The 26002-nt window shown below is 48.3% G+C and overlaps 1 protein-coding gene across 1 annotated transcript in view; it reads left to right on the top strand.

Annotated features, from left to right (window-relative positions):
- Window positions 1-288: 288 nt before the first annotated feature.
- Window positions 289-26002, top strand: part of Acsbg2 (acyl-CoA synthetase bubblegum family member 2) — a 28243-nt gene continuing 2529 nt past the window's right edge. The window contains exons 1-11 of the mRNA XM_012947993.2: window positions 289-450; window positions 1441-1529; window positions 3871-3991; window positions 6860-6943; window positions 11700-11849; window positions 17142-17318; window positions 21665-21846; window positions 21929-22162; window positions 22427-22644; window positions 23681-23820; window positions 23995-24241. Coding sequence (XP_012803447.2) covers window positions 304-450; window positions 1441-1529; window positions 3871-3991; window positions 6860-6943; window positions 11700-11849; window positions 17142-17318; window positions 21665-21846; window positions 21929-22162; window positions 22427-22644; window positions 23681-23820; window positions 23995-24241 — 1789 coding nt within the window. The 5' untranslated portion in view covers window positions 289-303. The remainder of the gene's footprint in view (window positions 451-1440; window positions 1530-3870; window positions 3992-6859; window positions 6944-11699; window positions 11850-17141; window positions 17319-21664; window positions 21847-21928; window positions 22163-22426; window positions 22645-23680; window positions 23821-23994; window positions 24242-26002) is intronic.

Consider the following 26002-nt stretch of genomic DNA (forward strand, 5'->3'; position numbering starts at 1 on the left):
CTCTCTCTTTCAAATAAATAAATTAATTAATTAAAATATAAAAATTTTTTTAAAAGCCAGGCAGGGGTAGGAGGATCGCTATGAGTCTGAGGCCATCCTGAGACTACATAGTTAATTACAGGTCAGCCTGAACCAGAGTGAGACCCTACCTTGAAAAACCAAAAACCAAAACAAAACAAAAAAGCCACTCACTGTCCACCCTGGTGACTGTTTGCAGTTACTCCCCACAGCCTGTGGACCACCCACCGCGATGGTGAGGTCCTTCTCAGGCTATCCAAGCACGGGCTGGGCCATGAGACTCCAATGACCATCCCCGAGTTATTCCAGGAATCTGCCAACCGGTTCGGCATGTACCCAGCCCTGGCATCCAAGAACGGGCAGGAGTGGGACATCCTGAGTTTCAGCCAGTACTACGAAGCTTGTCGGAAGGCAGCGAAAGCGTTCATGAAGGTAAGCAGGTCATTTGCTCATATATATATATATATATATATACATATATATATATGTATATATATATGTATATATATATATATATATATATATGTATTTTTTTGCTCTTATATTTTTAATCATTCATTCAGAATAAGTCACACAGAGCTGTGCCTGGTAACTCACGCCGGAGATCCCAGCACTTGACTGTGAGGCAGGAAGATTCTGAGCTTGAGGCTAGCCTGGGCTACATAAAAGACCTTTTCTCAGAAGACAAAAAATGAGGAGAGAGTTCAGATCCCCTGAGCCCACGCAAAGTGGGATGCTGTAGTGTCTGTAATCCTAGTGTGGAAGTGGAGCAGGAGAATTCCCAATGAGAAACCCTGCTCAAACAAGGGGTAAGGTGAGGACCGACACCTGAGACTATCCTCTGACCTCCACACACGAGCCACAGCATGCATACGCCTGCATGGAAACACACAAACACACACAGACAGAGAGGTACAAGTCAAAAAAGGAAAAGAAGAGTAAGTTGGGATATCGCTCAGTTGCCAGAGTGCTCAGCCAGTGTGCACAAAGGCCTGGGTTCTGCACACCTGTCATCCCAGCACTGGGAGTTAGAGGCAGGAGGATGAAGGAGTTCAAGGTCATCCTCAGCTACCTAACAAGTTCAGTAACAACTTATCCTGTGATGACTTAAAATGGCAAACATATTAGGGAAATTGTTGTTTTGAGTCAGGGTTGCACATAGTCTGGGTTGATCTCAAGCTCTCTAGATAGCTGAGGATGACCTTGAACTCCTGATCCTCTTGCCTCCACTTTCCCAGTGCTGGGATGACAGGTGTGCACCACCACCAGTTAATGCGGTGCTGGGGCTGGAACCCAGGACCTCCTGCATGCCAAGTGAGTGCCCCACCCACTGAGCCGCAGCCTCTGCTATGACCTCTTTTGAGTCATGATCAAGTCCCAAATGGACACATGTCTGTGCTTTCTGTCTATCTGTCCCTCTAGCTGGGCTTGGAACGCTTCCATGGAGTTGGCATCATGGGCTTCAACTCAGTGGAGTGGCTCATCGCTGCTGTTGGAGCCATCTTGGCAGGGTAAGGTCACAGGTTGAGTCACTGGGTGTTGAAGAGCTGCTGTCCTGGGCTGGCTCAGACACAAACCACCATTCCTGGCAGGCTATATAAGCCGTGAACTGATGTCACAATAATGATATCCACTCCATCAGTGGTCCTAGGTCAATCTTTTGGGGGAAGATTTTGGTTTGGTTTGGTTTTTTTTTTTTTTTTTTTTTTTTTGTTTTTGTTTTTTTGAGGTAAAGTCTCATTCTAGCCCAGGCTGACCTGGAATTCACTATGGACTCTCAGGGAGTCTCAGGGTGGCCTCAAACTCACAGTGATCCTCCTAAGTGCTCCCAAGTGCTCTGTCTCCCAAGTGCTGGGATTAAAGGCATACACCACCACGCCTGGCGAGATTTTTTTTTTTTTTTTTTTTGAGGCAGGGTCTCCCTCTAGTCCAGGCTGACCTAGAACTTATAGTGATCCTCCTGCTTCAATCTCCCCAGTTCTGTGATTAAAGGTGTGCACACTGAGCCCAGCTCCTGGATGCAATACTTTTTCAGCTGCAGGAACTTTCCTGCAGACAAAACAGCATCCTCAAGGACATCTGGTGGTTTCTGGTTATGTGCCAAGCACTATGCTCTGTGGCTATGACCCTGAAGAACCTTTCAGCAGCAATTCCATTTATTTATTTTCAAGCACAGAGAGAGAAGGGGGAAGGAAGGAGGGAGGGAGAGGGAGAGAGAATGGGCACACCACGTTCTCTAGTCACTGCAAATGAACTCCAGATGCATACGCCACTTTGTGCATCTGGCATTATGTGGGTACTGGGGAACTGAACCCAGGTTGTTAGGGTTTGCAGGCAAATGACTTAACCGCTGAGCCATCTCTCCAGCCCTCAACAATTTCAAATGAGTCCTGTCGTCCCATTCACACATGGGGAGATGGAGACTCAACCAGTGAAGACACACACCTGTCATTCTACCATGGGGTTGGGGAGGGTGGTGGAGACAGGAGGATTCCTGGGACTTGCTGGCTAGCTTGTCTAGCTGAATCAGTGAACTTCAGGTTCAGTGAGAGACCCTGTCTCAAAGAATAAGGTGGAGAACAAAAAAGACAGATACCTAACATTGACCTCGGGCTTCCACATGCATGTGCACACGCACCCACATACACATCCAGAAATAAGTGAATGAATGAGTAATGTATGCACAAACCACGTCTGGTGGCACACACTTATTTTAGCACTTGAGAGGCTGAGGCAAGGTTTGAGTTCCAGGGCCAGTCTGTACTATATACCAAGACCTTGTCTAAATTTTTTTTTTCTGCCTTGAAAGATAAAATAATTTTTTTTAATGAATACATAAATAAAAAAGTGGTTGCAGAACCGGGTGTAGTGGCGCACACCTTTAATCCCAGCACTCAGGAAGCAGAGGTAGGAGGATCACTGTGAGTTCAAGGCCAGCCTGAGACTACAGAGTGAATTCCAGGTAAGCCTGGGCTAGAGGGAGACACTACCTTGAACTTCCCATCCCCCCTCGAAAAAAAAGTGGCTTCAGCAACAGCTCTGTGGGTAAAGCACTTGCTGGGTAAGCTTGAGGACCTGCATTCCTTCCCCAGCCCCCATGTAAAAGCTGGATATATATACTTCTAGAACTGGAGAGGTGGAGACAGGAAGATCCTGGGGCTCACTGGCCACACAGTCTAGCTGAATCAGTGAGCTTCAGGCTCAGTGAGGCCCTGTCTCAGAAAAAGTGAATGACACCTGATGAATAACACCCAAGGTTGTACTCTGGCCTCCACACGCGTGTGCGCACACACATTAATGAAAATACAAATGCACAAGCATGAATATTAATTAAAATACAAGCACACATAGAAACAAAAGCTGTAACTCCTGGGTAGTGGGGGGGGGGGGGCGAGGGAAGGAAGGTGGCCTGATATGAACCTCCCCCGCAGTGAGGTGGGTGGGGGGCAGCCTCTGTGAAGTACTTTCTTCGCTTGTTGCTGTGACCCAAGACATGGCAAGAACAGTTTGTGGAAGGAAAGGATTTACCTGGCTTACATGCCAGGCGACAGCCCTTGACAGAGGGGAAGGCAGGACAGCAGGCACAGGAGGTCAGCGGCTGAGAGGTGTCATTGCATCTGCAAGACAGGACGCAGGGACAAACTGGAAGTGGAGTGGGGCTGTAAATGATCAAGGCCTGTCCCCAGTGACCCACTTCCTGCAGCCATGGCCCACCACCTAAAGGTTCCTCAGTCCACCATCTAGGGACCAAGTGTTCGAAGGCATGAGCCTCAGGGACATTCTACAAGTGGTTTGAATATAAAAACAGAAAAGCAACAGTGAAGTAATTAATGCACACACGTTCTTCTCCAGGGGCCTCTGTGTTGGTATTTATGCCACGAACTCCGCTGAGGCCTGTCAGTATGTCATCACCAACGCCAAGGTGGACATCTTGCTGGTTGACAATGACCAACAATTACAGAAGATTCTCTCGGTAAAGTCCTCACCAGTCAGGTCACCCAGGGGGACCTAAGGGTTCTGGCCAGGGATCATTTGTCTCCCTGGTCAATGCTGGGGATAATGTAGGGTTCTGGGTTTCACCTCATGAGCGTGTTCAGGGAAGGCCCTCCTCTACCAGCTTCCTGGTCAAACTGCTTTGTGGCTGGAGTCTGGTGAGGGGGTGTTAATTTCCAATTCATATAAACTCTGTTTAGTGCTAATGCCTTTGGGGCTGGGGAAATGGTTCTGTGGGGAAAGTACTCACTGGGCCAGCATGAGGCTTGAGTTCAGATCCCTAACATATCACATAAAATGTTGGGCATGGTGGTACTGTAGGAAAAAACCCCCGCAGGGGGCCCCCATGCTCTGCCCGGATAAGGCGACACCCCAAATCACTCACGAGAAGCGGTCTTGATGCAAACTGCAAGAGGATTTTATTCCAAGCGCGCTGGGGCCCACAGTCGTACACCTCACAGGGGTAGAGGACTGCAGAGCCCCGAATGCAGGAACAGGACAGTTTTTATAGGGTTTCTAACAAAGCCTGTGCATTAGACCAATCATTTTCTAATATTAGGAGCCCCGCAGGGTGTTAGCCAGTCAGTTTGTGCCACCCCATAGTTTCTAAGCCAATTAGTTTATGACCTTGGTGGTCAGCATTTGCGCAGGTCCTTGGGTGGGAGTAGCAGAGTATGGTACCAGTCTCCTATGACCTTGGAGGTCAGCCTTTGTGCAATTCCTTAGGTGGGGGTAGCAGAGTATGGTATCAGCCTCCTGTGACCTTGGTGGTCTGAGGCAGGCTGTTACAGCTTATGGTGCGAGCTACTAAGGCTAACAGTGTGGGCTATTAAGGCTTATAGTGTAAGGCTTATAGTGCAGGCTATTTACAGAAACCAAATAAGTGGTTCACATCATTACTCATTTCCCATCCTTGAGGGCTATCTCATGCCCTTTTACCTAGTTTTATATTAGGAGTGGGCTCTGATATAATGAGAAGAGGGATTCTTTACTTGCTTCCAACAGAGAGTAAAGCCTGGAGTTTGAGGTATGCAGGGAGCCCGCTTAAGCTCCCCTTGGAGCGTGATAGTATTTCTGAGCTTCTGAATTCTTGGGCCTTTCAGTACCACCCCTGGAATCCCAGCACTGGAGAGGTGAAGGCAGGAGATTCCCTGGCTTGCTAGTCAAATCAGTGTGCTCCAAGTTCACTGAGAGTTCCTGTCTCAGGACAAAAAAGGTAGAGCACTCCCGAGGAGCAATACTCAGTGATGCCTCTGGGTTTCACACGCGCATGCACACACTTACATAAGGAGACTCTTTGGTAGATAGCGTGCTCACTGGGCCAGCATGAGCACCCGAGTTTGGATCCCCAGGTCCCAAACCTGAGAGGCTATGCCATAATCTCAGGTACCTACAGCCAGGTGGGAGGTAGCAAAAGGGCTTTGGGGAATCTCGTGGACACCTGCCAGATGAACACAGCAGTGAGTAGTTGTCAGAATGAGGTGTAAGGTGAGGAGGAACAGACCCCAGGAAGCTGTCCTCCGACCTCCACGTGTGCACTGCCGCATATTTGTACTCACATACATGAACACACACACACCAAAAAGTAAATTATCCAAATTGAAATTTTTCTTTTTTGAGGTAGGATCTCGCTCTAGCCCAGGCTGACCTGGAAGTCACTGTGTAGTAGAGAAAGAGGCAGAGACAGAGGGAGAGAGAGAGAGAATGTGCGCATCAGGGCCTCCAGCCACTGCAAACGAACACCAGACACATGTGCCACCTTGGACATCTAGCTTATGTGGGTACTGAGGAATCTAGCCTTGAATGGGGATCCTTAGGCTTCATAGGCAATCGCTTAGCCACTAAGCCATCTCCAGCCCTCAAATTGAAATTTTATTTATTTATTTGTTTGTTTGTTTGAGATAGGGTCCCACTATAGCTCAGGCTGACCTGTAATTCACAATGTAGTCTCAGGGTGGCCTCAAACTCTTGGTGATCCTCCTACCTATGCCTTCCGAGTGCTGGGATCAAAGGCGTGCGCCACCACGCCCGGCTGAAATTTTAAAAAGACAGAGAAGTTGGACATGGTGACTCACGCCTTTGATCCCAGCACTTAGGAAACAAAGGCAGGAGGATCACTGAGACCAGCCTGGGCCTCACAAATTGAATTCCATGTCAGCCTGGACTACAGTGAGACCCTATCTCGAAAAAAACAAGGAGAGCCAGGCGTGGTGGTATACTCCTTTAATCCCAGAACTTGGGAGGTAGAGGTAGGAGGATTGCCATGAATAAATTCGAGGCCACCCCGAGACTATATAGTGAATTCCAGGTCAATCTGAGCTAGAGTGAGACCCTACCTCTCGAAAAGCCAAACAACAACAACAACAAAAAAAAACAAAAAAAAAAAACCCCACAAAACTATTTATTTGCAAGCAGAGAGAGAATATGAGATAGGGAATCAATGGGCATACTAAGGCTTCTTGTCACTGCAAATGAGTTCCGGATGCATCTGGCTTTGTGTTGGTACTGCAGACTCAAATCAGGACCATCAAGCTTTGTAAGCAAGCACCTTTAGCTGCTGAGCCATCTCTCCAGCACTTTTTTGATATTTTTGAGGCAGGATCTCACTCTAGAGTAGGCTGACCTTGAACTCATGACGATCCTCTTACCTCAGCCTCCCCGGTGTTGGGCCTGAACCCAGGTCCTCATGCTAACAAGGCAAGGTGCTTTACCCACGGAGCCGTCTCCCCAAGAGACTGGCCTGGACCGGGGAGCGTCGGAGGGCCTTTTTGCTCAGTCTAGACAGGAGCCTCGGAGCTGTCCCGGAGAGCTCCGCCCGCCCCGGGGCCCACAGAGAACTTTCTTCCAGATTCCACCGAGCAGTCTGGAGTCACTGAAAGCCATCATCCAGTACAAGCAGCCCCTGAAGCAGGACGCCAGCAACCTGTACTCCGTAAGCGCGCCGAGGGGCGAGGTCTCCCGAGGAAGAGGGAGGCGGGCAGAGGGAGGGGCGGGCCTGGCAGAGAAAGTGGGCGGGGCCACGCCAGAGGCGCGGGGGGGGGCTTTCAAAGGAGCCGGCAGAGGGCGGGCCCACAGAACGGAAGTGGGCGTGGCTACGCAAATAGTGCGCGGCCACACTGGAGTGGGCGGGGCTGTGCAGGACAATGGGCAGAAGTAGGCAGAAAACGAGGGTGGAGCCCGGCAGAGGCGCTGGGCGGGGCCACGCTAGGAAGACAAAAGAAGGAAGGGGCCCTGAGAGGAAGTGGGCAGCGCGCACCGGGCCCGCCCGCACAGGGCTGTGGGTGGGACCGCACAGAGGAGGGCAGTAGTGGAGGCTGTGCGAGGGAAGTGGGGGGCCCGGGAAGGGAAGGGCTGGGCCTTTGGGACAATTTTCCGCTTTTTTTAAAAACCTTTATCGGTGATTATTTTCACACATGTACACAATGTATTATTTATTCGTTTGAGAGAGAGAGACAGGCAGAGAGAGAATGGGTGCACCAGAGCCTCCTGCCACTGCAAACAAACGTCAGGCACATGGGCCACTTTGTGCATCTGGCGTTACAATGGTGCTGGGGAATTGAACCTGTCTTTGCAAGCAAGCATTCATAACCACTTAATCATCTCCCAGCCCAACATACTGTATGTTGATCGTAGCCTCCTCCTGTTACCTTCTACTGTCCCCTTTCCCATCCATCGCATCCCTCCTTTTCCAACCAACCCCTTTTTATCTACTCTTGCTTTGTAGTATTAAGAGTGATTAATGGGGAGGTGCCTGTCCTGGTAATTGATTTCTATGTAACAGCCCACCCCCACAATTAGTGGATTAAACAAAACAAATAATTTCATTATTAATTTATACCACATCAGGGTAATTGCAAAAAATACCAAAAAAGTGAAACCTATATGCAATAAAACATAATCTTAAATTAAAAAATTTTTTTTGGCTTTTTGAGGCAGGGTCTTAGTCCAGCCCAGGCTGACCTGGAATTTACTCTGTAGTTCCAGATTGGTCTTAAACTCACAGTGACCCTCCTATCTTGTTCTCCTGAGTAAGAAATGTTTAAAATCTACTCTGCGCAATTTCCAATATACACTATTTTTTTTTTTTTTTCAGGTAGGGTCTCACTCTAGCCCAGGCTGACCTGGAATTCACTATGGAGTCTCAGGATGGCCTCGAGCTCACAGCAGTCCTCCTGCCTCTGCATTCCCAGTGCTGGGATTAAAGGCTGTGCCACCACGCCTGACTCATTATTTTAACTTTAAATATTTTACTTAACCAATCATAATTTATTATAATTTTTTCCCAAAATAGTGTCTCACTGTAGCCCAGGCTTACCTGGAACACTCTAGTCCAGTCAGGTGGACTTTGAGTTCAAGGCCAGGCAGGATTATAAAATGGGTTCAAGGTTAGCCTGGGTAACTTAGCAAAACCGTATTACAAAATAAAGAGGAAAAAAAAGAGAATTGGAGACATGGCTTGGGATAAAAGCCTGCCTGGAATGTTCCAGTGAGGGCTGGGGATGTGGTCAGCAGTGTGCATTTGTCCAGCATGTAGGAGGAGATCCTGGATTTCATATTCTGTAAGGGGGAAGAAGAGGAAGAAAAAGGAAATAAAAATGCCAGCCTGCTGGACAGAGGTAGGAGGATCACCTTGAGTTCAAGGCCTCTCTGAGAATACAGGGTGAATTCTAGGTCAGTCTGGGCTAGAGTGAGAGACCCTACCTTGAAAAACCAAAGGGGGAAAAAAAAAGAAAAGAAAAAAAGAAAAAGCCAGCCTCCTTGGTGAGAAGTAGTCTTGAGGACAAACGGTGGTGGTACCTGGCTTCTGGTCAGAGGACTGGGTTATCAAGGACCCTCCTGGCACGGTGAGTGGCTGAGCAACATCTTTGGCCTCCACCTGCTAGGGGGCAGCAGCGTCCTTCCTGCTGGACAACAAAACCCACTCCACAGACTGCCCAGTAACCCCATTGAGGGCGCTCATTTATAGGGATAGCTCTGAAGTAGGGCAATACATGCCTTTTAGCAGCAGGGAATCATTACAGAGTTTTCTTTTCTTTTCTTTTCTTTTCTTTCTTTCTTTCTTTCTTTCTTTCTTTCTTTCTTTCTTTCTTTCTTTCTTTCTTTCTTTCCTTCCTTCCTTCCTTCCTTCCTTCCTTCCTTCCTTCCTCCCTCCCTCCCTCCCTCCCTCCCTCCCTCCCTCCCTCCCTCCCTCCCTCCCTCCCTCCCTCTTTCTTTCTTTCTTTCTTTCTTTCTTTCTTTCTTTCTTTCTTTTTTTTGAGGTAGGGTTTCACTCTAGCTCAGGCTGACCTGGAATTCACTCTGTAGTCTCAGGGTGGTCTTGAACTCACGACAATCCTCCCACCTCTGACTCCCAAGTGCTGGGATTAAAGGCGTGCGCCACCACACCCAGCTCAAGAGTTTTCTTTTGTTTACCTGAGACAGGTCTTGTTATGTAGCCCAGGCTGGCTTTGAACTCTTTCTTTCTTTCCTTCTTTCCTTCTTTCTTTCTTTCTTTCTTTATTTATTTATTTTGAAGTAGGGTCTCACTCTAGCTCAGGTTGACCTGGAATTCACTATGTAGTCTCAGAGTGGCCTTGAATTAACAGCGATCCTCTTACCTCTGCTTCCCAAGTGCTGGGATTAAAGGCGTGCGCCTCCACACCCAGCTCCCCCCACCTTCCCCTTTGCCATTCCACTCTCCATCATACCCCTTGCCTCTCTCAGTCAGTCTCTCTCATTCTATCCACCACCTCTTCCATAATGGACCCTGAACCTTGCAAGGTGTAATAGAGATATTTCAGGGCTGAGAACTCCTGTCACTTCTTCTTGGCACCATGTTGCCTTCTAAGTCATCCCAAGGTCACCACCATCTGAAAAGAGAAGCTTCTGTAATCAAAAGTGAAAGTAGCATCAGTACATGGATATGAACATTAAGAGGAGTGGGCAGTTTGGTGAGCATACTATTTACATTTAGCCAGACAGCAGCAGACATTACACCCCTAAGGTTCTTGCTACCCTGCTGTAAGTTTTCAGTATCAGGCATGTATTCCCTCCCATGGAGCAGGCCTCCAGTCCAATTAGAGAGTGGTTGGCTTCCCCCATAATAGACATGACACTATGGCACCTATTGACTCATTTGCCCGGCTGGCCAAATTTAAGGCTTTCAGTGTCCACAGTTGTTTATCTCCACTGGTGATTTCTCTTTCTCCCATTGAACTGTGTGCAGCATAGCTTTTTCCAGCTTTCTGTCAGCTGGTCTATATGGAGGAGGTTTTCAGCTCAGCTCCAGCAGAGTTTCTCAGTGACCTTGCTGCCCAAGTATGTGGACTCTTCAGCAATAGGGTCTTACCATCTGTGCTGGTGGGAAACCAAGAGCTTTGGCAATGACCTATAATGTTTTGGGGGCATCAGAGACCTCCCTGGCCAACAACTCACTGGAAGGTATCCCATCCCTGGTATTGAAAATTTTCTAGTAACAATCTATGGCTTCTGGGTGTTCCATTGTCCAAAAACGTAGGTTTCCATATGACTTATTCATACCCTCTTAGATTTTGATTAACCCTCCCCTCACCTTTTCTTTACTCAATCTCTTCCCTTGACCTCACTTAGGCCTTTCATCCCATTAATCTGTTCTTCTACTTACATATATACAATACATCCTATTAGGTTTCCCCTCCCTCCCTTTCTATTCCCTTTATATCCCCTTTCTAGCTTTCGGCTGGCCTTGAACTCTTGATCTTCCTGTCTCAGCCTCTTTGGTGCTGGGGTGACAGGCCATAGCCACCACACCTGGCTCAATTCTGCAGTTTAAAGATTCAGTTTAGAAACATAGTTTCTAGAACTCAGGGCCAAGGACAAAACTTAAACATGAAATTTGGGAATAACAAAGGCAGAATAAATCAATTATCTGAGTATGCTGTGATACTTGGTATGTCCTTGACTACATGGGGGCAATCCCAGGATTCCAAGAGGGCTGCTTGGCGTCAATCAGCGTGGGCCAGGAGTCTGTCTCAGCACAGCTATTTGCAGTCATGGGCTGTGGCATCTTCACAAGGTGTTAGCAGCACCCTTTGAGGACGGGCTTTGAATGCCTCTGAGGAAGGACTTAGCCCCCAAAAGACTTCTGTGTGTTGTTCTCGTTCCCCTCACTATCTTTCTGGAAATGCTTTGCTGGGGATTCGCTGGTAGAATTTCTGTGGGTCCCACATGATAGTGAGGGGCTACCTTCAATGACAGGTTTGCATGTCATTGGCTCTGTATCTCCACCCTGGTCCTCAGCTCTCTCAGCTGTCCTATGTCCATCAAATGTCTGCCATCAGTAAGGAGGTAATTGGTTGCAAGTCACAAAAGCCTGACCCCAATCAGCTTAAGCACGTGGATCAGGCATGGCTGGAGCTAGGAGCTTAAAGAACATGCTGTGGGCTTTGCTCTTCTAAATTCTAGGTTCTTGCTTCCCCAGCCTCCCACCGTTCTTCGGCTGCATCTTGGCTCATTCATGTCTAGGGAACGAAGGGATGTCCCAGAATTCTGAGCAAAAGCTCCCTCTTTACTGTGATTGGACCACTTCGTGTCACATGCCCAGGCACCATCCCATCACTGAGAGCTACACTGATGGCTTAGGCCCATTTGAGGGCGTTATGAGTGGCTGCTCTATCCACAGTCCCTCCTCAAGCTGGGTCCCCACCCTCTACCTGTCCTTCCTTCCGCAGTGGGATGGTTTCCTGAAGCTCAGCACCAGCATTACCAATGTCCAGCTGGACCGGGTCATCTTGGGCCAGAAAGCCAACCAGTGTGCTGTCCTCATCTACACCTCTGGGACCATGGACCACCCCAAGGGTGTGATGCTCAGCCATGACAATGTAAGCCCACATCCCTTGGCAGTGGAAGTCACAGTCTGGTTCTAGTCTGGGTCCACAGGGATAGGATGACATGTGGGCTGTAGTGACATGTAATGAGTCCTTAGCACTGAGGGCTGGAGAGGAGGATGGTAATTGCACAGGAGGTGGCAGTGTTCCAGGACTCAGCTCAGGGGCTTTGAACACAAGATGCCCAACATCACCAAGCCTCAGTTTTCTGTCTCTGAAATGGGAGTGGCGTCACATTCCTACCTGGTGAGTGATGGGATTTAAAAAACTTTTTTTTTTTTTTTTTTTGAGACAGGGTTTTCTGTAGGCCAGGGTTGTAGACAGCTCCATGTTACTAGGATTAACTTCCAAACCAGACAGTTTATGGGAGGAAGAGATTTATTTGAAGCTTACAGATACAGGGGGAAGTTCTGTAGTGGTGAAAGAAACTGGCTCCTTTTCACAGATCCAAGCAAAGAGTGATACCACCAAACAGCCAGCACCATAAGCAGGCATAAACAGATGCAAAACAGCAGGGAGCCGGCAGCCAGCAGCAGGGACCCAGGCAGAGCTCATACAACTCTCATATACCATTAGGCTGGGAATCAGACCCACCCCCAGTAACACCTTAGGGCTGGACCCCAGCATCTGGCCCCCCAGTGACACCTCTTCTAGCCAGGCAGCTGGAAATCCACGTTTCAAGCTTTAATAAAACACCTGAATTGCCGGGCGTGGTGGCGCACGCCTTTAATCCCAGCACTCGGGAGGCAGAGGTAGGAGGATCGCCATGAGTTCGAGGCCACCCTGAGACTACATAGTGAATTCCAGGTCAGCCTGAGCCAGAGTGAAACCCTACCCCGAAAAACCAAAAAAAAAAAATAAAAAAATAAAAAAATAAAACACCTGAATCTACTGGGGAACATACATTCAGACTACCACAGCCAGGTTGGTCTCAAATTCACTATATAGCAGAAGATGACCTTGAACTTCTGATCCTCCTGCCTTCACTTCCCAAATGCTGCATGACAGGCATCCTGCATCATGTCCACTTTGGTGGTTGTTTTGAAGCGTAAATGAGTTAATATTTGTAGAGAGCTTGAAACAGTATGGGGCAGTACAAGAAAGACAGCTGGTGTGGCAGTGCATGTTTATGATCCCAGCACTTGGAAGCCTGAGGTAGTGGGATTGCCACTAGTTGAAGGAAAGCCTGGTCTTCAGAGTGAGACCCTGTCTCAAAAAAAAAAAAAAAAAAAAAAAAAAGAAAAGAAAGAAAGAAAGTAAAACAAGAACATTTTAAAATGACTGCCAATGAAAAAAATAAAATAAAATGACTGCGAATGATATACATGCATGTTCTGACAGCAGAGAGCATCTGTCAGGGTGTGTTCCCACCGATGAGAACAGTTCCCACCTCAGCATGGAAGGCAGTTGCTATTTCCACGAAACATTTCTTTCTTTCTTTCTTTTTTCGAGGTAGGATCTCACTCTTGTCCAGGCTGACCTGGAGCTCACTATGTACTCTCAGGATGGCCTTGAACTCATGGCCATCCTCCTACCTCTGCCTCTCAAGTGCCGGGATTAAAGGTGTGCGCCACCACACCTGGCCCAGGAAGCATTTCTATCTTCTAAGAGTTTGATTCCCCAGTACCCTCGTCAAACCAGATGTCCAAAATAGTGCATATATCTGGAGCTCCTTTGCAGGAACAGGAGGTCCTGGCATACCTATCCTCACTCATTCATTCATTCAGTCTCTCTCTCTCTCTCTCTCTTTTTCTCTCTCCTTGCTTATAAATAATAGCTGATTTTTTTAAAGTCAGATGTGGAGGTACACACCTATTGTTATAAAAACCTTCTTGTTGTTGGCAAAAAGTACCCAGCCAGAAGCAGCATATGGGAGGAGAGGGTTACTTCAGGCTGATACCTTTGAGGGGAAGCTTCATCATGGGAGGGCTGGCTCAATTCATCTCACATCTGATCCACAGCAGAGACACCAGCAAGCTTGAGCTGGCTCTGAACGCACAGAGGGCTGGACGCAAGGTGTCCCCCTCCCATCCCGTGAAACACCTCCCCCAGCAGCCTCTGCTTGCTGGAGACTAAGTAGGAGGCTTCGTCAAAAATAGCTGAGGCTTTTTTGCCTTTATCTTTTGGGGCTTGTGGCTCCTCTCTGAACCAGCTTCTTCTGCCATTATGGAACTTCCCCTGGCTCTGTAAGCTTCAATAAATATCCCTTCTTCCATAAAAAGCAAAACAAAACAACAAAAGCAACAGCAACAAAAAAACCCTAAGGCTTACCAGGCATGGTGGCGCACGCCTTTAATCCCAGCACTCGGGAGGCAGAGGTAGGAGGATTGCTGTGAGTTCGAGGCCAGCCTGAGACTACATAGTGAATTCCAGGTCAGCCTGAACTACAATGAGACCCTACCTCAAAAAAAAAAAAAAAAAAGAAAAGAAAATAATAATAATAAAAACCCTTAGGCTATGGGGCCATTTACATTCAAATCACCACACCTATGACCCCAGCTTTGGGGAGGTGGACACGGGGATCCCTGGGTCTTGCTGGCCTGTCAGTCTAGCCTAATGGAGGAGATCCAGGTACCCTGAGAGTTCCTGTCTCAAAGAATAAGGTAGAGAATTATTGAGAAACAAGCGTGGAGCCAGGCGTGGTGGCACATGCTTTTAATCCCAGCACTAGGGCTGCAGAGGTCGAAGGATCACCATGAGTTCAAGGCTACCCTAAGACTACATAGTAAATTCCAGGTCAGCCTGGACTAGAGGGAACCCCTACCTTGAAAAAGAGAGAGAGGGAGAGAGAGAGAGAGAAAGACACTTGATGTCAACTTCTGGTTCCCATGTGCGCACACATATACTCACATGCATGAACATGCTTACACACATACACACCAAACACACACAAAAGGAAAATGTTGATTTAGGGCCCAAAGGCTTTGCACACGAATTGAACTTAGATTTCCTTATACTTCACCATTCATTTGTGAGCAAAAGCTTACTGAGTGAATGTTTTGTGCTGCAAAGCTTCTGCAAACTAGACATCCACCAGCGATACCCAGTCACGGGACTTGGGAGGTAGATGGGAACAAACAGACGGTGGTGAGACACACTATAGACCAGACTAGGCTGCTGCAACTTGTGGGCTCTGAACTGACATGTAACCCCAAGAAGTAGCCGTATCTTGATGTGGTGCCCCACGCCTGTCACCCAGTGCTTGGGAGGCTGAGGTGGGAGGATTTCTGAGAGTTTGAGGCCAGCTTCTGCTACAGAGTGAGTTCCCGTCCAGCCTGGGCCAGAGTGAGGCCCTACTTCAAAAACAAAACAAAACAAATAGGGCAGGGGAGATTGCTTAGTGGTTAAAGGTACTTGCTTGCAAAGCCTGGTAGCCCAGGTTTAATTCCCCAGTTCCCATGGAAAGCCAGATGCACAAAGTGGCACATGCATCTGAAGTTTGTTTGCAGCAGCAAGAGGCCTTGGCACATCCAATCTTTCTCTCTCTCCTTCCAAATAAATAAAATCTTTAAAACAAAACCAAGCTGGGAGTGGTGGTACACACTGTGAATCCCAGCACTTGGGAGGCAGAAGTAAGAGGATCACTGTGAGTTCAAGGCCAGCCTGAGACTACATAGTGAATTCCATGCCAGGCTAGGCTAGAGTGAGACCCTACCTCAAAATACAAATAAACAAAAAACCCTAGAAAAGCAGCTGGGCATGGTGGTGCATTCCTATAATCCTAGTACTCAAGAGGCAGAGGCAGTAGGAACATGAAAGTTTGAGGCTGTTCCGGGCTCTATAGCAAGTTCCAGGACCGCAAGGGTTACATAGCAAGGCCATGTCTCCAGGAAAAAGAAATTGCTTTACATTATAAGAGGAACAGCATTCGGGCAGAGGGACCAGCCATTGCAAAGGCCCTGAAGCTGGACCATGTCCTGTGAATTGTAGGAACATCATTCATTCTTCTTGGCTAGATTAACACATGAACTGTTCCCCAGATTCATGATGCCTTTGAGAAATACAGAGGGCAAAATGATAGAGACCCTGAGCCCTCCAAAGGTAAGCCTGTGAGAATGGGGCTCAGATCTACTAAGTGTTGGATCTGTGGACAGAATCTGTGGTGTCTTTTGTTGGACCATGTTATTTCCATAATTTTGTTTTTAGTTTTCTCTCTGTTTTTTTTTTTTTTAAGTAGGGTCTTACTCTAGTCCAGGCTGACATGGAATTTTCAGGGTGATCTTAAACTCGCAGCGATCCTCCTACCCCTGCCTTCCAAGTGCTGGGATTAAAGGCATGTGCCACCATGCCTGGCTTGGTTCCAAATTATTTTTGTGGCAAGCCCAACAGACTGTCCTCTTTTTTTTTTTTGTGAGAGGGAGAGAGCGCCAGGGCCTCCAGCCATTGTGATCGAACTCCAGACACGTGCGCCCCCTTGTGAGCATGTGCCCCCTTATATGCTTGTGTCACCTTGCGCGTCTGGATGACATGGGACCTGGAGCGTCGAACATGGGTCCTCAAGCTTCACAGACAAGTGCCTTAACTGCTAAGCCATTTCTCTAGCTTTGGTTCCATAATTTTACATCACATGTCAAATGCTTCTGCACCCATTTTCCAGCTGAGAAAACAGAGGCTACAGGGATCTGGGGACAAATACCATGAGGCTCACTGGTGGTCAGGATGGGACTTCAGGGCACTTGCAGAATTTTTCAGTTTCTAAATCTGCAAGAGGATGCTGAGTCTGGCCTATGGGTCTCTACAACTCCTCCAAGCTTCCTGGAGGCTCAGCCCTGAGCCTCAATCCCCATCTGTGACTCAGGGAATGTCATAGTGACTGAACTCAGTGCTATGACAAGGACTCCATGACTCCCACACTGGGTGCTCGCCAGCAGAGCCAGGCACATGGGAGGTGCTTTCCAAGCATTTGCTAAATGGACCCATTGAAAATGGATCCCATGGGGTTGGAGAGATGGCTCAGTGGTTAAGGTGCTTGCCTGCAAAGCCCAAGGACCTGGATTCAATTCTCCAGTACCCACATAAAGCCAAGACGTATGAGGTGACACATGAGTCTGGAGTTAGTTTGCAGTGGCTGGAGGCCCTGGTCTGCCCATTCTCCCCTCCCCCCTCATCTGCCTCTTTCTTTCAAATAAATAAATAAATATTTTTTAAAGTGGCACAAGCTTCTGGCATTTGTTTGCAGTTGCAGGACACCCTGGATCCCCATCCTGTGCAAATAAATAAATAACATTTTAGAAGAAGGAGCATCGCCCTCGTATGAGGCTTTCTGGGTTGTCACTTGTATTCTAGATCACATGGACGGCCGAGGCCATGGTGCGGGAGCTGGGGCTAAATCACACGGCGGGGAAACAGGAGATGGTGGTCAGCTACCTGCCCCTCAGCCACATCGCGACTCAGATGGTGGACATTTGGATACCCATCAAGATTGGGGCGCTTATTTTCTTTGCTCAGCCAGATGCTCTCAGGGTAAGGTGAAGTGTGGGCTGTGAGGCCTCGCCAAGTGTTCACAAAGGGTGGACCCCAGTTTCTAGAGTTGTTTTCTCTATCTTCATCTTCTCTGCTTGGCAGCATGGGAAAGGGGGTGGCCACATCCTTTGAGTTTTTATCTTTAGCTGAAGGACAGCATCCATGTACAGCACATTGAACTGTAATAATAAAAAAAGGAGCTAAAAACTGGACTGATACACTAAGTCACTGTGAGAGTTAACTACTGAGGAGCTGAACTCATCTCTGTCAGCAGCTGAAGGAATCCTAAAGAGAGAACTGTCTCCTAGACTCAGAGGGCCGATAAGAGGGGAGGACAGTTTAAGACTAAAATAGAATAAACCAGAGTTCATGGTTAGGGTGACCCGACTGCATGATTCATATGCATGCTGATTCATATGTAGGTTTCCAAGCATCCAGCCTGCACAAGCTGACTGTCATGTCCTGCTTCTGAAAATCAGCTGCCCGCTTGCTTGGCTTGCCCCTCCCCTCAGCTATAAACACTATAAACACTATAAAATAAAAGCAAAATCTCAGCTTAACACCAAAATTACTTTAACAAGCAATCCCAACTTCGGTCCTTGGGAAATAAACTCCTCCACTTTCACTCATGCTGACATTAAAATGATCTTTTCAAGAACAGAACAGCTCAAGAGAAAGATCGCAGTGGCAGGCCAGGGAGGTGGCTCCGTGGGTAAAGAGCTCACTTCACAGGCCAGAGGACCTGAGGAGAATCCCCAAAACCTGTATAAAAAAGTTGGGTGTGGTGACCTATGCCTGTGACCCCAGCAATGGGGAGGCCAAGACAGGAGGATCCCTGGAACTAGCTGATCAGCCAGTCTATCCTAATTTGTGAGCTCCAGGCCAATGTAAGACCCTCTCTCAAAAAAAAAGTAGATGTGAGCTGGGTGTGGTGGCGCACAACTTTAATTCTCGCACTCAGGAGGCAGAGGTAGGAGGATCACCACGAGTTTGAGACCAGCTGGAGAGTACATACTGAATTCCAGGACAGTTTGAGGTAGAGTGAGACCCTACCTCAAAAAACTGAAAAAAGAAAAAAAAAGGTGGTGAAGTCAGGCACACACACACACACATGCACACACATGGGACCCCACACATACAAACATGCATATACCATGCACATACATCACATGCACATTCTGTACACATGTAAATGGTATTGAAAATAGAATGTGTTCTTATATAATTTGGGGGATTTTGAGGTTGAATCACACTCTAGCCCAGGCTGAACTGGAACTCATTCTGTAGCCCAGGCTGGCCTTGAACTCAGGTCTATCCTCCTGCCTCAGCCCCTGAGTGCTGAGATTAAAGGTGTGAACTACCATGTCTGTTAACTTTTAACAGTTTAACTATGGTAGGTGAAAACTTAGCTCTCTTCCCAATCTTCACCCATCTCCATCTTCTCACAGCAAATAGGTGAACAGAAACACGCACCTGCCCCACCCACCATGCGGGCCTCTCTGCTCTTTCTTGTTCCCCAGAGTTAGTCGTTGCTTTAGTTTTCAATCATGTCAGATTTGCACATTGTCCTGTGGCTCCTGTGAACTGAACTGAGCAGAGACTATACGATCATGTTACCACCCACTGCAACTTCGTGTTGTGCCGAGCGCGCACTGGTCCCGGGGCTTCCCCATAGGCTGCAAGGTGTTTTCTGAACGGGGGAACCGCAGGCCATAAGGGAAGGATCAGGGTAGTGCCTCAGTGGCATCCCATTCAAGCGGCTGTGCGGGGCTGCCCCTGTCCCTGGGCTGGGGTGGTCGTTTGAATGTCTGTCCCCTATATACTCAAGCTTGGGTCTCCAGCTGCCTGGCTGGTGGAGGTGCCACTGGCAACAGATCCTGGAGCCCAGCCCTAAGGTATCACGGGGGAGGGGGGTCTGAATTCCAGCCCAAAGGTCAGTTCTGAGCTCTGGCAGTGGCCCTGCTCTTTGTTGCCCGTTCCTGCCTGCTGCTTTTGGTCTTGATAGGGTGTTTGGTTGTGTCTCTCTGCTTGGATGTATGGAAACAGCTTCTTCAGCCACTGATGGAACTTTCCCTGGACCTGTAAGCTAGAAATAACCCTCTCTTTCTCCCCCAAACTGAGCCTGGTTTGGATGTTCATCCCAGCAACATGGAGCTGACTGTGACAATCAGGCTCCCTACTTTCTGCAGCCTACATCTTCCATTGCTGGGGGTCCTCCTTTGGTGTCTCTGGGAACCCTCCTTTAGATGCTTTCTCAGAATAGCTAGGAGATGGAATCCCTGTTCCATTTGTGTCTGGATTTCACAGACTTAACAATACCAGGTGAGGATTCTGGAATCGTACTTCATTCCCTCCTGTCTGAGCTCACTGATGTTCTGATAAGACACATGGGCCATCTCAGACTTCCAGCAGTCAGAAACCCAAAACAGGCCCAGCATGGTTAGAATCGAGATGCCTAAGGATGGATATTCTGAGGCTCTTGGGGAGAATTCATTTTCCAGTTTCTAGAAGCCTCTGTGATTATTGACTCATGGCCTTTGCCTTTGTCTTCAAAGCAATCTTGTCCGTAGCCCACGAGTGTGCATACACACACACACACACACACACACACACACACACACACTTCTGTTTCCATACTCCATCCCCCTGACTGATTTTTCTCTTTCCCTCTTATGAGGACCTTTGTCACTATGCTGAGCTCTAGAGAAATATCCATTCAAATCATCTGCACTGTATAATTTCATTGTCTATCTCATCTTTTTTGTTTGTTTGTTTTGAGATAGGGTTTCACTCTAGCTCAGGCTGATCTAGAATTCACTATGTAGTCTCAGGGTTACCTTGAACTCACAGCGATCGATCCTCCTATCTCTGCCTACCGAGTGCTGGGATTAAAGGCATGTGCCACCACACTGGGTGTCTACTTTTATTGGTTTCTTTGCATGTTCAGGCCAGGAATCATTATCAAGTTTATAACCTGCAAACACTTGCTCCAGGGGCTAGAGGGATGGCTTAGTGGTTAAGGCATTTGCCTACAAAGCCAAGGGACCCAGGTTCGATTCCCCAGGACCCACATTAGCCAGATGCACAAGGGGGCGCATGTGTTTGGAGTTCATTTGCAGCGGCCGGAGGCCCTGGAGGGCCATTCTCCCTCTCTTTCTATCTGCCTCTTTCTCTTTCTGTTGCTCTCAAATAAATAAATAAAAAGACACTTGCTCCAGCTCTTCGGCTGGTCTCTGTGCTGCTTCTTGGTCTCCACAGGAACTCTGATGAAGTCCAAATGATGGATTGTGTCTCTGATCTGGTGTCTCATTGAGGAGGTGTCTGTCCCCTCCAACAGCACAAGGCCTCATTCTTTTGTCCTAGGAGGTCTGAGGTGTTCCACTGGAATTCATGTTCATGTTCAGTGCCACGTGCAACTCTCCTCCAAGCATCCTTGCTCGTGTGTGTGTGTGTGTGGGGGTATGGTCTTTCCCTTGCCTTGGATTGAAATCAATAGGTCATGATGTAGAGTTCCTTTCTGCATCTTCTCCTCTGTCCCATCATCTGCATGTCCACCTGTATGTCAGAGCCACATGGTGTGGTGACCCACACCTGCCAGGCATCACAAGTCCAAGGCCAGCCACACAGCCCAGGCCACACAGTGAGACTCTGTCAGGTAGTGGGTTCTGCAATTATATTCTTTTCCAAAATTGCTTTGATTATTTTATCCATGTGAGTATCTGTATAAAGCTTAAGACCTGCTTGTCCCATGGCACATTAAAAGCCTGTCTGTGATTTGAGAGGGATTGCATTGAGCCTGTAGATCAATTTCAGGTGAGAAGCTTCGTGTCCTTTCAGTAGTTGCGTAGTGCTTGAACGGCGTTTGAACCAATTCCCAGTCACTGTGCATGTAACTGTCTCTGAGCTATTTTACAAAAATGTGCCACAGAGAACACCTCACTAGCATTTCTCTGTGCACAGGAACCAGTTTCTCAGATAATTCCCTTCCCTTACAGAAGTGAAGTTGCATGGTACTTTCATGTTTTCTTCTGAAAATATCTTACTAGTTTGTGCTTTTTCCTATCAAATCCATAGCTGAGCTGGGGATAGGGGAAAAGGGGGAGAAGAGAGAAGAGGGAGAATGGGGGAAGGAAGAGGAAGGAGGAGGGAAACGATGAGGAAAAAGAAGCGGGGAGGGGGGAAGAAGGAGGGAGGAGAGAAAAAGAAACAGAGGGAAGGAAAGGTGGGGAAGAAAGACTACAGAATTCTGATTGGTTGCTGGCCAGCCAATAGAAGGAGAGAAGGACACCTGCAGGCCACGGAGCATGCTGGCCCCAGAAGCTCTGGTCCTGTCCCCATCCCCACAGGGCACCTTGGTTAGCACGCTGCAGGAGGTGAAGCCCACCACCTTCCTGGGGGTGCCACGGATCTGGGAAAAGATGCAGGACACCATCAAGCAGAGTGTGGCCAAGTCTTCGAGTCTGAGGAAAAAGGCATTCTCTTGGGCCAAGATTGTTGGCTTAAAGGTCAACACGAAACGCATGCTGGGGTAAATGGAGGGGCCCAGGGTCTGGGAGAGCAGCCCGCTCCTACTAGATGGCTGTCCCTGTCCTTGGTACTGTTGTTCCTAGGAAGAGTGACATTCCCATAAACTACCGCATGGCCAAGGCGCTGGTGTTCAGCAAAGTGCGGAGCTCGCTGGGCTTGGACCACTGCCACTCCTTCCTCAGCGCGGTGGCACCCCTCTCCCAGGAGACCTCCGAGTTCTTCCTCAGCCTGGACATCCCCATTGGAGAGATCTACGGGATGACTGAGAGCTCGGGGCCACATGCTGTCTCCAGCACGATGAACTACAGAGTTCTGAGGTGCTGGCATCCCCCAGTGGTTCCCTGGGCCTCCAGGGCTATAGCCTAGAGCTGAGGATGGCCAGGGATGGTGGGGTCCCAGCGCATCCTGAATCAGGATAAACAGAGGGCACCATTCTCAGCTCTAAGCCCAGATATTCCTGGTTTATCAGGACCATCTGTGGACTTTCCCCTTGGGAGGTAACTGGTGTGTTTTGCCTCCAAGTTCACTCCTGTGCCCTTGGGACCTTCTGAGCCTTAGTTTCCCTATTCCATCTCTGGCAGCTGTGGCAAGATCCTGAGCGGGTGTAAAAACATGCTGTATCAGCAGAACAATGATGGCATTGGGGAGGTGTGCATGTGGGGCCGCCACGTCTTCATGGGCTACCTGGACAGGGAGGAGGCCACAGGGGAGGCCATCGACGACGAGGGCTGGCTGCACTCAGGGGACATGGGCCGCATGGACAACCAGGGCTACCTCTTCATCACTGGCCGCATCAAAGGTACAAGGGAGTGCTGGAGAGATGGCTTAATGGTTAAGGTGCTTGCCTGTGAAGCTTAACAACATAGGTTTGTTTCCTCAGTACCCACGTAGGCCAGATGCACAAAGCAGTACATGTATCTGAATTCATTTGCAGTGGCTAGAAGCCCTGGCACACAATTTCTCTCTCTGTTTCTCTCTCCTTGCAAATAAATTTAAAAAAAAATTTTTTTTTAAAGGTACAAGGGGCTGGGCATGGTGGCACACACCTTTAATCCCAGCACTAGGGAGCTAGGGGTAGGAGGATCGCCATGAGTTACAGGCTACCCTGAAACTACATAGTGAGTTCCAGGTCAGCCTAGGCTAGAGTGAGACCCTACCTCAAAAAAAAAAAAAAAAAAAAAAAAAAAAAAGGTACAAGAGTACAAGGGTGCTGGGGAGATATCTTAGTGGTTAAGGCACATGCCAGCAAAGCCTAAGGACCCAGATTCGATTCTCCAGGGCCCATATATGCCAGATAGATGCACATGGTGGTGCATGCATATGGAGTTCATTTGCAGTGGCTGGAGGCCCTGGTGCACCCATACTCTCTCTCTCTCTCTCTCTCTGCCTCTTTCTATCCCTCGCTCTCTCTCCCTCTCAAAATAAATAAATAAATAAGTTTTAAAAGGTACAAGGGGGCCAGGTGTGGTGGCGCATGCATTTAATCCCAGCACTTGGGAGGCAGTGGTAGGAGGATTGCTGTAAGTTCGAGGCCAGCCTGAAACTACATAGTGAATTCCAGGTCAGGCTGGGCTAGAGCAAAACCCTACCTCAAAAAACAAACAAACCAACAAAAAAAAAAAAAGGTACAAGGGGCTGAACATTGAACATGGTGGCACATACCTTTAGTCCCAGCACTTGGGAGGCAGAAGTAGGAGGATCACCATGAGTTCAACGCCAGCCTGAGACTTTTAGGGGAGTCAAGACAAGTGTCTACAGTGACATCCAGCCTTATGGTCCTCAAGTGGGTGGGAGTTATTGCAGCCGGACCCCTGCTGATCCCAGCTCTGTTCCAGAAATCCTCATCATGGCTGGCGGTGAGAATGTGGTCCCCATCCCCATTGAGACCCTGGTGAAGGAGAAGATTCCCATCATCAGTAATGCCGTGCTGGTGGGTGACAAGGCCATGTTTCTGAGCATGCTGCTGACACTGAAGGTGACAGGGGTCTGCTGGCTGGTCATAAGGGAGAGGTGGAGGACAGGGGAAGACCACCCTGGGGTCAGGAGGTGTGACCACAGGTTCAAAAACTGCTTCTTGCCTTTAGCCGCCTGGGGTTGGGGTTGGGGATGGCTGAGGAATGTGCCTGGTGATGACCCTGTCCTGGGGCAGTGTGAGATGGACCCCATGACTGGTGAGCCCCTGGACAAGCTGACCTTGGAGGCTGTCAACTTCTGCCGAGCCCTGGGCAGCTCAGCAACCACTGTGTCAGACATTGTGAAGCTGCAAGACCCACTGATCTACACAGCCATCCAGTACGGCATAGACGCCGTGAACCGGGAAGCCATCTTGGATTCTCAGAGGATTCGCAAATGGATCATCTTGGACAAAGACTTCTCCATACACGGTGGAGAGCTGGGTGAGTGCTGGAGAGATGGTGACCTTGACCATCAGAGCCATATGGGCTCCTGTTATCATCACAGGAAAGGGCACCTCTCCCATCTGGCTTCCAGCTCCCCAGCCCACCTCTACACAGTCTTTTCTTGCCATGGTGGGTACCTTCCTTGCTCTGGAAATCACATAAAAACTAGTTAGGTGCTAAGAGGGCTCACTTGTTGGATAGTGTTGCAGAAACAATCTCAGACAGAGTTTATAACTGACAACTCACAGGATGAACTCTGAAGAAGTGCACAGCTGAAAGGGAAAGGGAAAAGACCTCTATTTACTGCCTAGGTTATAGGCAAAAAGTTCGCATAGTGGGTAACTAAGAAACTTTGTGTCTGGGGGTTGTTTTTAAAAGCTAATCAGGCCAGATGTGGTAGTGCATACCTTTAATTCAAGCATTCAGGAGGCAGAGGCAGGAGGATCACTATGAATTACAGGCTACTCTGAGACTACATAGTGAATTTCAGGTCAGCATGGGCTAGAGTGATACCTTACTTCATAAAACCAAAAAAGGGCTGAAGAGATGGCTTAGCAGTCATAGTGCTTGCCTGCAAAGCCTAAGGACCCACGTTGACACTCCAGGCCCCATATAAGCTAGATGCACAAGGTAACACAAGCATGCAAGGTGCTCATGCACACAAGATGGTACACACATCTGGTGTTCGATTGCAGTGGCTGGAGGTCCTTGCATGCCTATTTCTCTCTCTCTCTCATAAAAAGCTAATTATCAGAGGGCTGGAGAGATTGTTAAGTGGTTAAAGACGCTTGCTTGCAAAGCCTGAAGGCCTGGGCTCAATTTGGCAATAATCATGCAAAGCCATATGCACAAAGTGGCACATGCATCTGGAGTTTGTGAGTTTGTTTGCAGTGGCAGGAGACAGGCGCTGGTGTGCCGATTCTGTCTTTCTCTCTCTCAAATAAATAAAAATGTTTTAAAACAGCTAATCATGAAAGGAGTTGAACATTAAAGAAGGCAGTAGTGAACTTATGCTATCTACAACAGAGAGGAGATAGAAAGGCATTTTTAGAAATACTGAGTGAGGATTTGTCAAAGTGATGCCTCACTGATTAATCAGCTGACAAGTCAGAGTGGCGAGAACAGAAGAGAATGTGGAGACAGCGCACACAAGAAGACTGGAGAGCATCTGTGGCTAGGGATCAGCACCATGCTGGTAAGGCATGTATGGAGCCGGTTAAAACTTCAACTGTAAGCCCGGCATGGTGGTACATGCCTTTCATCTCAGCACTCAGGATGCAGGGGTGGAAGGATCGCCATGAGTTCAATGCCACCCTGAGACTACATAGTGTATTGCAGGTCAGCCTGAGCTAGAGCAAGATCCTACCTTGAAAGAAAGAAAGAAAGAAAGAAAGAAAGAAAGAAAGAAAGAAAGAAAGAAAGAAAGAAAGAAAGGAGGGAGGGAGGGAGGGAGGGAGGGAGGGAGGGAGGGAAGGAAGGAAGGAAGGAAGGAAGGAAGGAAGGAAGGAAGGAAGGAAGGAAGGGAAGGAAGGGAGAAGGTCAATTGTAGAGCCGGGTGTGATGGCGCATGTTTTTAATCTCAGCACTTGGGAGGCAGAGGTAGGAGCATTGCTATGAGTTCAAGGCCAGCCTGAGACTACAGACTGAGTTCCAGGTCAGCCTTGGCTAGAGTGAGACCTACCTCAAGAAAAAAAAAAATCAACCATATACTCCAGTACTCAATAGATAAAGCAAGCCCTCAAAATGATATAGAAGGTG

This window comes from Jaculus jaculus, chromosome 15, assembly GCF_020740685.1.
Source record: "Jaculus jaculus isolate mJacJac1 chromosome 15, mJacJac1.mat.Y.cur, whole genome shotgun sequence".
NCBI lineage: Eukaryota > Metazoa > Chordata > Mammalia > Rodentia > Dipodidae > Jaculus > Jaculus jaculus.